A 13,894-nucleotide genomic window follows, 5' to 3' on the forward strand; every position below is an offset into this window, starting at 1 on the left:
TACACAGTTTCTTCCTTCAACACTCCGTACACAGCATGAGCCATCTAATCTCAACAACATCCCAATGCGGCATAAATGTTATATGTGCCTAGAGCTACTTAGACCTGTGCAGCTGCATGCATTGGGAAGTATGTAATATGATGTAGTAATAATAATAATAATAATAATAATATTAATAATAAAGCAAAGGATGGGAACATTAGATGGATATTCAAGTTTTTTGCTCTATTTATAATATTTCCCCAGGGAAAAGGCAGTGACTAATTCCCAACTCTTGGACTTGGGGGGAGCATAAACAGGTGATAATGTATGGTAGAATGTGGTTAAAATGATGTCGTTTATTAAAATAAGATTATAATTTTTTTTGTTTTGTTGTAAAGAGTGCCAGTGGCACTTTACTTATGTTATGGGTAGGGGACTGTGCATCTGTTTTGCACATTACTTTTAGTTTCAGAGACTGGGCACTTTACTAGTGGCATCTGTCAAGAATACTTAGAAGGTTTTATTGCTATTATTGCCAGTTGGAGTGAGAACCAACTGGTTGTATGCATATTAATAAGATATGGAACAACAAATTGGCTGAGTCAATGGCAATGCATCCATCTATCCATGGTGTCAACAATATAACCAGCTGAATGTAATCAGCTGAGTAAAATTTAAACTCAGTCATCTGCCAACTTGCTATACCTGCAAAAAAAGTCAACAACATTTTTTAATTGTACCCAACATGAACAGAATTGAACCATTTGAATGATTTGCAACAAGTCACTTTACCACCTTCTTCCATTAAATAAAAATGTCAAGCTCCATCACAATACAGGAGCGTATGGCTCTCTGGCTGATGTAGTGGTGGCAAGAGCAGTTCCTTGTGAAATGCTAGGTAAAAAGTCAAACCATAAAAAATGTCTTGACTTCATACAATACGTAGGAAGCCAGGGTGCTCTTGGCATCATAACCATTATAGCAAGCTGTAGTGGTCAAAGTGCATCCTCCTGTAGAACATTACATATTCTATGTTCCTATTCATATTTATATTAAGCGTGGAGGAATAATGGGTTAAAAAGATCAGGTGGTAATTTGTTATTCTGCACCATGAGAAGTCTGGAATGTGGGTGTATAATGAGATGATTGAGGGTTGAGGGTCTTCATATGTATCCTTACATGGCCAGAGTTTTAACATGCATTTCTGACATCATTATAGTCATATCTATAATAGAACAGTAGACAAAGGTACATGCTCAGCTACCATGGCTTGCTGAACAACGGTGCTTACTCTCCATCAATTGTTAAGATTTTTAAATATGTACTACTGTTTGCATTCTGAGTAGAATTAATATATATTGTTATAAAGAACGTCAGATTGAGTTATAATGTTTTTGGGTGATAAACGACAAGCCATTTATGGGAGAAAATATATACATGAAAAGACTTCTCCCAATCACCCTTAACATGAACATATTTATTAAAGTCCCTTTAAGTGAAAAGCCTACTTGCAGATATTTGCCAAAGTAAGCTATTCTAACTGACTTTAAGCAAGGTGGTCTACAGTAAGTCTCATCTTGAACATCTGTAAAGAAATGATTATATATTAGTGATTAATCCAAAGATGAGAATCATACTTTTTATACCAGGTTTATAGTAAATTGCTTTCATAAAATTACTGTATTAAACTGTGATTCTGCTGATTAGTAATGGATACATAAAAACAGATAAAAAAATGCAACCAGAAAACATTGTTAAAATTAGGGTCTTGAATGGTTTTATACATCAGATGCAGTGATGACCTTTTGTAATGCAGTAATAACCTAAGGTACTTAACACAGAAAAAAATAGCTTAGAGTGGGAAATGCCTTTTAGCAATCAAGCAGTCAATACTTGGCATAGGCTTAGATGGATTTCTTTATAACTGAATAGTGCTCATTTGGCATTAAAGATAAGCTATACTTATAAATAAAATGCATTCGTGTATCTATATCTCAGGATGTACTTAAAAACGAGAACATTTTAAATCGATTCTTCTTACTAAAAAGTATGTGTAAATGTCTTTGTATATATGTGGGTGTATGGGTTTATATAGTTTTCCTGCATTGGTTTTGTCTATACACAGAACTGCAAAGGAATACATATAGTTACATAGTTACATAGCTGAAAAGAGACTTGCGTCCATCAAGTTCAGCCTTCCTCACATTTGTTTTTTGCGGTTGATCCAAAAGAAGGCAAAAAAAACCAGTTTGAAGAACAATTTTGCAACAAGCTAGGAAAAAAATTCCTTCTTGACCCCAGAATGGCAGTCAGATTTATCCTTGGATCAAGCAGTTATTACCCTACATTGAAAGACTATATCCTTGAATATTCTGTTTTTGCAAGTATGCATCTAATAGCTTTTTGAACATCTGTATGGACTCTGATAAAACCACTTCTTCAGGCAGAGAATTCCACATCCTAATTGTTCTTACAGTAAAAAAAACCTTTGCCTTAGACGAAATCTTCTTTCTTCCAGTCTAAACGCATGGCCTCGTGTACCAAAGATAACTGATTGTCCAACCATCTCTATTTGATTTTTCTAATAAAAACCAAATAATAAATAAATAAAGTATTAACTATAAGAATAATAACCAGTATTTACTGCAATACTTTTTTTTTAGAACCAGGAGAGAATAAAACCAAAGTAAAAATGTTTCAGACTTTTAAAATACATGCAGGTTCTAACCTTAAATCCAAAAGCTTCTCATTAATTAAAGAGAAAATGAATAGGTAATAAGACAACTCACCATATCTGTATCAGAAACAGGACCAAAACTTGTCACGTAAATATCCGTATGAACTTCTGTTACTCGGTCTAGAATAAGAAGAAGCAGCACTATAAGCAATATGAATATAAAATGTGATCCAGAAATGTAAACTTTCAAAATGTAATATATATAAAAATTATAACAATAATATATGTATGTATATATATATATATATATATATATATATATATATATATATACACACATATATTATTGTTATAATTTTATATATATATATATATATATATATATATATATATATATATATAGAGAGAGAGAGAGAGAGAGAGAGAGAGAGAGAGAGAGAGAGAGAGAGAGAGAGAGAGAGAGAGGGGTTCTAGATCAGAACTTCTTCAATCGGTTTTCATGGTGGGTTTAGACTGCATTAAAATCTAGCAGGTTATTCACTAAAGGTATAATTTAAAGTGAATTCAAAGTTAATTTCAAATTTGCGGTGAAAGTAGCCGAGATGAAAACATTCTCTAAGTCACCTATGCGTCCAGTCCAGCTACTTTGGGCTTAAATTCAAGGATTTTACTATTATCATGACGGAAAGTCATGATTTTATTAAAGACCCGGAGGCATTTGAAAATTACTTTACATTTACTTCCAATTCTCACTGTAGTTAATAACTCCATTAGATTTGAAAATGTGTTTAATCCACCTCTGATGGCCTTCAAAAAAAATTTTTTAGGCATTATTGTGCTACATAACACAAATGGTTAAAAACGAACCACATTTCTTAGATGTATATATAAATATATAGATAGTTAATACATTGCTAAACACAAATACACACACCAGCCAAGCCATAAGATTTGCTTTTCCAACAGAAATCTCACTTTAACAGTACTCTCACTACTGTAGGGGATTCTGGGTAGGCATATGCAAATGAGCTCAACAAAGAACCACATTTTTGCCTCATAATTCCACTTTATACATGGATTCCTTGGAGTATGTGTCTGCTGTATACAACAGCTTTGAAACACAACTCTGTTGTATACAGCAGACACATACTCCAAGGAATCCATGTATGAAGTGGCAAAAATGGGGTTCTTTGTTGAGCTCATTTGCATACACCTACCCAGAATTCTTTGTTGAGCTCATTTGCATACACGTACCCAGTTCAGCTCATTTGCATACACCTACCCAGTAGTGAGAGCACTGTTAAAGTGAGATTTCTGTGGGAAAAGCAAATCTTATGGCTTGACTGCAGTGTGTATTTGTGTTTAGCAATGTATTAACTATCCACTTACTTCAGGTGGAAGGGGTTTTCATCCACACTTTTCCCCCACCACAACTCTGTTGGTATGTAGATATATAGATATAAGTCTTTATCTATAAAGAAAATCTGTCTTTTCATGATAACACAATAAGCTATAACATTAAATGTTTAAAATAAATTTAAGTGGACCATTTTCATAGTGCGCATATGTGTGTGGGAGTGTGTAAGCATTTGTTATGTAGTTAACAGGCCTTTTTCTATGCGTAATGTGATCTGTTACAAATATATTAAAATGAGCAAACTAGCATGCAGCAAGCCTGTAGAACATATGAATAGCAGACTATTTCCATTTCTCTACATGTAACACATTCTGACAATGCATTTAGAAATATCTTCAAACACGAATGGAGTGGTACAGTATAAAATGTATTCTAATTGTTAATTTAGATCAATACTGGCATAGAGTTCCCGTTGTAAAACAAGGAATATATTTTGCAATGTTTTATAAAGCCTGAGCTTTTCCTACTTGTATTTGTAGGAAAAGTTCAATATCAGCCACAGGGAGTTAATTGTTTCCTGGCACCATTTGGGAAATAGAACTATACAGATTTTTTTATATTAAAAACATGATGTTTTGCAATGCTGACTTTATTAGCATCCATTATAATTTGTTATAATAGCATCTCATTTTCAGCGGCTGAAAAAAGAACATTCGCCGAGAATCAGGCAGTGGTACAGTGTTTGTGAATGCCAAAATGAACTTCAAGATAATAAAAAGCTACTTTAAATTGAAAGCAACAAAAGGTTACAAGTGCATGGAGATTAAGGCATTTTGTTGTGACTGCTGGCAGTTTATGGATGATTTGGGGGTTTACCCTTAGAGTTAGTGAGAAAATATGGATATGGTTGTTGTGTGCCTATTCATATGACCTAAATAATGAAAACAGCGGGTGTAGATTATCTCTAGATATAACTTCACCAATCTGGATCAATTGGGTATCCCATTAGGGCAATTTAAACTCCTGTTACACTCCAGGTGCAAAAATGGCTAATTATTAATGAATTATTTTACAAAGTAGAATTACAATGATCAGGTAGGAGTACTACTCTAAACTCAATCAAAGCCATGAAAATATATCAGAATTATTAATTTGAGGAAGGTAAACATATAGTTATACTTCTTACATCAAAGAAAAGAAAATGTTACTTGCGTTTTTTCCTTAATCCCTATGTATATTTAGACAAATGGAGGTCATTTAGTTGCTCCAATGGCCATTGGAGGGATGCCCGCCTGCAGTGGCGTACACATGACCCATGGGGCCCCGGTGCAAAAATTGATCCGTGGCCCCCCCCCCCCCACTCTGCGCGGGCCGGGGCAGCAACACATGGCGGCGGGCACCTGGTCGCAGGGGTTGCGACCGCGGTATGTACGCCACTGCATGCAGATGCACACACACTTAAAGGACCACTACAGACACCCAGATCACATCAGCTCAATGAAGTGGTCTGGGTGTCAGGTCCCTCTAGTTTTAACCCTGCAGCTGAAAGCATAGCAGTTTCAGAGAAACTGTTATGTTTCACTGAGGGTTAATCCAGCCTCTAGTGGCTGTCTCACTGACAGCCGCTAGAGGCGCTTGCGCCATTTTAAGACACTGAACGTCCATAGGAAAGCATTGAGTAATGCTTTCCTATGGGCGGTTTGAATGCGTGCGCGGCTCTTGCCGTGCATGCGCATTCGGAGCTGAGAGGCGGAGGGATCCCCAGCGCCATGGGAGTCCGGCGCTGGAGAAAGGTAAGTGCTGAAGACACACACACACACTCTCACGAACAAATGCATACACACTAGCTAACAGACACACACATTTACTGACAAAGACACACTCAGCGGCAGACATACATACACACTCACAAAACATACACTCTCACTGACAAACACACACTCACTAACAGACATCAAACAGACTCACTAACACACACACACACAAACACACTCAGTAACAGACACACAGTAACACACTCACTGACACTCACTAGCACACACACACACTAACGCTCACACACACTAACACACACACACACTAACGCTCACACACACTAACACACACACACACTAACGCTCACACACACTAACACACACACACGCTCACACACACACTAACACACACACACACACACTAACACTCACACACACACTAACACTAACACTCACACACACACTAACACTCACACACACACACTAACACACACACACACTAACACTCACAAACACTAACACTCACACACTAACACACACACACACTAACACTCACACTCACACTAACACACTCACACACACACACACTTACACTTACACATGTTTTTTTTTTATTTAATCCCCCCAGCCTCCTTACCTTTTGGAGTGCTGAGGGGATTCCCTGGGGTCCAGTGGTGCTGCTGGGCTCCTAGGGGGGGCGGTCACCCGGCGGGCTGGCTGGTCCTGCGGGCACGCGAGGGAGCACTCTCCCCTGAGTGCTTCCTCTTCAGCTCCCTCGCGCGCCGCGTACTGATACCGGCGCCGGAAGATTACATCATCTTCCGGCTCCGGTATCAGTGCGGTGCGCGAGGGAGCTGAAGAGGAAGCACTCGGGAGAGTGCTCCCTCGCGCACCAGCCGGCCGCCGGGTGTAAGCAGGGCCAGCCTCGGGGGGCCCGGAGGTGGCCGGCTCCTGGGCCCCCCAGGAGAAGAGGCTGGCCCAGAGCGTACATACCGGGTCACAGGGGCGGCCGGGCCCCCTGGTGGGCCGGGCCCGGTCGCAGCCGCGACCCCTGCGACCCTGGTATGTACGCCACTGCCCGCCTGCCAACGTCAAGGCAGACCCCCCCTAAGCGGGTCCTAACACTGACCCTTCAGCCTGCTTCCTAGTGTTAGGACCCGCTTAGGGGGGGTCTGCCTTGACGTTGGCAGGCGGGCATCCCTCCAATGGCCATTGGAGCAACTAAATGACCTCCATTTGTCTAAATATACATAGGGATTAAGGAAAAAGCGCAAGTAACATTTTCTTTTCTTTGGTTTTTACTATATATTGGGGCTGATGTGTGTTGTAGTCCTTGCTGCTTTAGCGCAGGACTTCTCTTTTTGTATTTGTATATACTTCTTACATCAGCAAATTGGAAGCTTAGCTAAGGTTCCTGAGAACTAAATAATATATTTTAAATTTGCAAGTTATGAATTTTCTTTTTATATACAGGACTAGAAATTACTCAACTATCTAAGTACACTTATACACAAAATATAACAATCTATATCATAAAATTAATATATTTAAATATGAAGAAACAACAATATAGTTTAATATTATGCAACATTTCAAAAGGACTAATGCTTTAATAAAAATGTATTGGGTATCCTTTTTTATCAGTTTCTTCTATATGATATAGGAGGATATTCTAGTTAAATTACAGGTACTAATACATATTGTTACAGAGTCAGCACATGGCCTTTATTTACTGAATATAAATGAAAAAGCAATATATGAAAGAAATTACTTTGAATAATATGTGGAAACATTTTCAAACTTGTTTATTTTGCATATCTATTGGAAAGTTACTATTTGTGATTATTAAAAATATTGTTGAGAACACCAGTATTTGTGGAAATTTAACAAAATAATTGAACACTTTAAGATAATCAAATGATGAAAAAAATTATGTTATTTTTCCAGCTTAGCTATTTATTTCCATTAATTTACAATATACTTGTTAATTCTTCAAGTTTATTAACCCCTTAAGGACGCATGACGGAAATTTTCCGTCATGCTGGTCCTACCCTTAAGGACGCATGACGGAATATTTCCGTCATGCAGTATTTTTCCAGCAGGGTCTATTACCTTGCTGGTAACTATGAGCCCCAGATATCATTTGATTCCTGGGGCTCCCCTCTCTCACCTGGGGCCAGAATTAGTGTCCCCAGACTGACTGATGCTCTGTTTGCAGAGCTCAAAGTGAGCGCTGCAAACAAGCATTTAAATTGGGATTTAAATCCCCACTATTACAATTTGGTGTGATCAGGGTTAAATCCCTGCTAACACAAGGGAGTTCCAGGTATCAATGGAAACCTGGGGCTCCCCTCTATCAGCTGGGGACATTTTTAGTGACCCCAGCCTTTTTGATGAGTTACATGCAGTGCTGGAAGTCAGCGCGGCATGTATCTGCTTAAATAGGCATTTACATGCCTATATCTAGATTGTGGTGTAAGCAGGGTTAAATCCCTGCTCACACCAGGAAACCCAGGTATCATTAGAAACCTGGGTCTCCCCTCTGTCAGTTGGGGTCATTTTTAATGTCCACAGACTGACAGCTGAGCTGCATGCAGAGCTCAAAGTGAGATCGGCATGCAGCTGTTTAAAAGGGGATTTAAATCCCCATAGAGCACAATGCAGTGTGAGCAGGGTTAAATCCCTGCTCACACTAGGAAACCCAGGTATCATTAGAAACCTGGGTGTCCCCTCTGTCAGCTGGGGCCATTTTTAGTGGCCCCAGGTTTTTTGATGAGCTGCATGCAGAGCTCAAAGTGAGGTCGGCAAGCAGCTATTTTAATGGGGATTTAAATCCCCATAGACAGCAATGTAGTGTGAGCAGGGTTAAATCCCTGCTCACACTAGGAAACCCAGGTATCATTAGAAACCTGGGTGTCCCCTCTGTCAGCTGGGGCCATTTTTAGTGGCCCCAGGTTTTTTGATGAGCTGCATGCAGAGCTCAAAGTGAGGTCGGCAAGCAGCTCTTTAAATGGGGATTTAAATCCCCATAGACAGCAATGTAGTGTGAGCAGGGTTAAATCCCTGCTCACACTAGGAAACCCAGGTATCATTAGAAACCTGGGTGTCCCCTCTGTCAGCTGGGGCCATTTTTAGTGGCCCCAGGTTTTTTGATGAGCTGCATGCAGAGCTCAAAGTGAGGTCGGCAAGCAGCTATTTTAGTGGGGATTTAAATCCCCATAGACAGCAATGTAGTGTGAGCAGGGTTAAATCCCTGCTCACACTAGGAAACCCAGGTATCATTAGAAACCTGGGGGTCCCCTCTGTCAGTTGGGGCCATTTTTAGTGGCCCCAGACTTTTTGATGAGCTGCATGCAGTGCTGAAAGTTAACACTGCATGTAGCCATTTAAATCCACAAAGAACACTGCAGCTGAGCGATCAAGCTCAGCTACAGTCATTCTCTCAAGTGATCTGGTGCTTGGGAGACCCCCAGGGTCTGAACAAACCCTGGAGGATCACCCTCTATGCCCAAATGCCATTCTGATCAGTGCTGGGCATTTTTAGTTGCCCAGCACAGATCGCATTGCATTGGGAATAATGTCTTCAATGTAAGAGATGGGAGACTGCAATACTGAAAATAGCCAGTAGATGGCAGCAACATACCACTGTGTTTTAGTTTAAAATCCCTTTACTAATATCAGCACTGATATTAGTAGAGGGAAACCTTTGGGATTAAGATTAAATTAAGGATTACAATTAAGGATTATTATTCGGTTTAGCATAAGTACTAGATTTATTATCAGGTTTATTACTGGGTTTATTATTAAGTTTATGTTGAGATTAGGTTTATAATTAATTGTAGTATTGGGATTATGTTTCAGATTAGGATTCAGATTATGGTTCAGATTAGGATTAGGGTCAGCACGGGCATCCCTTGCTGAATATAGCAAGGGAATTCCTTGGCTGACACCAGCAGGGGGAATCATTTTAACACTATTGCTAAAGGTAGGATTGAGATTTGGATTAAGGTTATAATTAGGGTTACACATGGGATTACGTTATGGGTTAGGATTGTGGTAATGGTTTATTATTAGATTGAGGGTTAGATTTAGGATTAGGATTTGGTTTAGAATTAGGGCTTGGTTTGGGATTAGAGATTTAGATTAATATTAAGATCGCTACTTTCCAAAGATATGGGGTATGCATATGGGGTATGCATATGGGGTATATTTGTACTGAGAAGATGTTGCTGAGTACAGCTAAGATAATTTTATGACAGTGGGAAACAGGATATTTAAAAAATAATCATCAGAAATACTATGTGTATGTAAAAATGTTAAAATAAAAATGAATACCACAAACTTTGAAACAAAATGGTAACAAAATGTCACTTCAATAAAGCTTATAATATTTTATATGAGGGTCCCCATGTTGTCCACTTTTGTAAATGGTATGCATTGGTGGCGTTATTTAAATATATGAGCGACTAAAATGCCCCAAAATGAAACAATGACCATTCGTCAATTTGTCATTTAAAAAAAACTGTAATGGGCCGGGTATGAATTTAGCCCTGTATTTTTTCACAAAAACCTGGCTAAGGTGTACAAAGGGGGTAATTTTGTACTCAGGAAATATAGCTGAGAATAATTTTGTGATTTAATTTACAGTAACATATATCAAGTTTCCAAAATTAACTACTAAAATACAACATGTGTGTATAAAAATTCAAAAATAAAACAATATGATAACATTTGAAAGTAATTGGTGTTAACATAACTGTATAATAAAGCTCAAAATATACCATATGACATAGCCCGTGGTGTCTACTTTCACAAATGGTATGCATTTATGGAGTAATTTTAACTGTCAAACTGCTACAATGCCCTAAAATGTGATATAGACACACCAAATCCATTTATCAAAATTCTAATTGTAAAAACTGTAATGGTCAGGACTCGTTTAAGGCACTGTAGCTTCACAGGATAGTGTCAAAGACATACATTGGGGGTATTGTTTTATTCAGAAGAGTTTGCTGAGCATAATTATGGGGTTTTGATCACAGTGGCACATACCAGACTTGAAAAATGACCCCCAAAAATGTAATGTGTATGTAAAAAATGCAAAAAAAAATATTTTACCACAAAGTTTGACATAAACTGGTGAAAAAATGGCATCACGCTAAGGCACAATATATACCATATGAGATACACTGTAGTGTCTACTTTCACCAATGGTAGGTCATTGAGGGATAAATTCAACAGTTAAACTGCTACAATGCCCCAAAATGAGACTTGCTCCATCAAATTCATCTATCAAAATTATCACTGTGAAAACTGAAATGGTCAGGTCTCTTTTATGGCACTATAACTTCACAGGATAGTGGCAAGGACATAGATTGGGGGTATCATTTTACTCTGTTGATATGGCTGAAAACAATATGGGGTTTTCTACAGCAGTAGTATATATCAACTTAATGAAATACACATTAAAAATCCTTGTTTTATGTGTGTATGTTAGAAATCTGAAAAAAACACAATTTTACTACACGATTTAGCAGAGATTGGCAGCGAAATGGCTACGTAAAAAGTGTCAGAATACCCTTTGGTAAATAGCCTGTGATGTGTGCTTTATATAAATATATACTTTTGTGCAGCAATTTTGCTTTCTGTGATGGCTATTAAGCTTACAAGACAAACATGCCAAATTCTAAAATTGCTCCACATTAAAAAAAATTTTTACTCCTTGTATTTTGTGACCTGTAACTTTCAAAATAAGCTGAAATCCTAGACATATTATGTACTCTGAAAATCAGAACAACTAATTGAATATTTTTAAAATTACTTTCCCTAAGCTACACTTATTATACACACGTTATTATTGCCTAAACTGTGAAAAAAAACAATTTATTTCATTTTTTTTTCATTTTTTTGGATTTTTTTAATAATAAATAAGAATTTATATATGTATATGTCACATCAGATTAAAGCCCTTTTTGTCCTTTAAAAAACGATATATAACATGTGTTGGTGTAATAAATAAGAAAAATGCAAACATAGGTTGAACACAAACAGCAAAAAATGCAAAAAATGCTTGTGTCCTTAAGGGTAAGTCCAGTTTTTGAAGCTGCGTCCTTAAGGGGTTAAACAACCCTAGTAGCCACCTAAGGTTTCAAACTAGATCCATGTCCACAAAAATAAATGAATAAATAAAATAAAGTTCTCTTTAATGAAGATCTTTACTCCAGTTCAGCCCAAATGGGAACTATTAATTAATCCAGGCACTTTTACTATTGACTCAAGCACCGCACGGCATTTTCCAACTTTAGTTGGACAATGGACATTAGCTTTGTGCACGCCTTGAGCACAGAGCCACGTACAAAGTATATGTGAATCTCATTTAGTTGTTAGTTTACTTTGTTTAGTGCATATAGTGCCTGTAATGTTAACTTTTCTCCCTTCTACATTATCAACAATTATGAAACAAACAAAAGCTCTGATTGTTTAATACCTGGATGTACAGGATTAATTAACAAAGCCTAGACTATACAACTTACTTTTAAAATAAACAAGTAATTTAAAAATAACTTGAAACATGATGTATTAGCTTAGTTCGAGCCAACTGCTTCAATCTGGTCCATTCACAAACTTTTCACTAAAGGTGAAAAAGAAGGTCAAACTACTGACTTTAACTGAAATAAATAAATTAATCAACTAAAGCTGTTTTGCTTCTCAGCCAATCAGCAATAAGAAAAAGCTCTGAAGAGGTCATTGAGATGTGTTGTGCATGTGGAAGTAGGTCCTGCACACCTGAATAGTAAAAGCTTGTTGAAAAGCATACTTTAGTATTGTTTGTACCAGATATAAAACCATTTGGTGTTGGAACTGAGAGGCAATTAGGCATTGTCTGGAGAAACTGTGCACTTGTATGTTTGTGGTTGTTAATGGGGAGTCTGTAACTACTGGATTTCCCTCTCTTTCTGAATTGATACATGGTTCTTTAAATGTGTGAGTATTCTGACTTTATTGAACTTAAATCTGTATGTTTTAATATTTACTGGGAATTATTTGTTGGTGGTTTGCCTTTTATCTTACTATGTGGGTACAATTTAGGAGAAAGACAACATCAATAAAATAGGGCACCAAGTGTAGAATTTTATGAACCATGGCTCATAAGCATCTGTAGTAGGCCAAACCTTGATATAAAATAATACATAACAAAACAAAATTGTTTGGTGGATAAAAATTCTTATGTAAGTGCTTTGCTTTTATTTCATAAGGATCAAAGATGCAGAATATGACATCAGTTGAGTGTGTGAATTACTAAAAGTTTATTTTATTGAGGACAAAACAGTATAATCTTTGTAATTACAGGTTACTAAGGGCAATTCAGTGATCTTTATAATTACAAGAATTTTGCAATAATAAAGTAATACATCACTGATTAATGTATTGCAAAACTACATCCAGGCTCACACTAGTTGGAAAGCTCTTTGTTTTTTAGCTTTGCCAGAAGGTACAGGTTTCTACGTAGCACATGCACTCACAGGTTAAGCTTCTGGCAAACCTTCAAAAAGTTACAGCTTTTATAATCATACAAAAAGGGTCTTACATAACTAGTTTATGCATGAGTCATGCACATTTCATTAGCGTGAACATACAACTTCTCATATGTGCAAGATATCAGCGCATCCTTGAGGTGTAGGCCAGGCGACCAAGGATGGCCGAGTCTCACACTACGAGACATTTGCCCACAATAAATATTGTCCGGATCTTCAGAATTATGGGCAATATGCCCAAAACATTCCAAAACATTGATAAGGAGTAAGAGTTTATTTCAGTTTAGTTTCAAACTTCCAAACGTCGATGATCAACACATTATTAATATACCACTACAGTAGGACAAAAACAGGGGTCAAGTCCTGGGGAATAAAGTGTGAGAACTCACTCGAGTTCCACCCTCACCCCACCACCAGAAGAAAAAAAAAAACTTGCATGCATATATAAACACGTACACACACACTCAGGTGCACACACACACTCACAGACTCACAGACACACCCAGACTCACAGACCCACTTGTACACACACACACATACATACATACACTCAGACACACACACACACACTCCCAGACACACACACTCC

General features: G+C 37.6%; 1 protein-coding gene across 1 annotated transcript in view; it reads right to left on the minus strand.

Moving 5' to 3' along the window:
• GABRA2 (gamma-aminobutyric acid type A receptor subunit alpha2) overlaps positions 1 to 13,894 on the minus strand; it is a 134,013-nt gene that overhangs the window by 93,332 nt on the left and 26,787 nt on the right. The window contains exon 4 of the mRNA XM_063457919.1: positions 2,772 to 2,839. Within this exon, the coding sequence (XP_063313989.1) occupies positions 2,772 to 2,839 (68 nt within the window). The remainder of the gene's footprint in view (positions 1 to 2,771; positions 2,840 to 13,894) is intronic.

This window comes from Pelobates fuscus, chromosome 6 (genome assembly GCF_036172605.1).
Source record: "Pelobates fuscus isolate aPelFus1 chromosome 6, aPelFus1.pri, whole genome shotgun sequence".
NCBI classification, from domain to species: domain Eukaryota; kingdom Metazoa; phylum Chordata; class Amphibia; order Anura; family Pelobatidae; genus Pelobates; species Pelobates fuscus.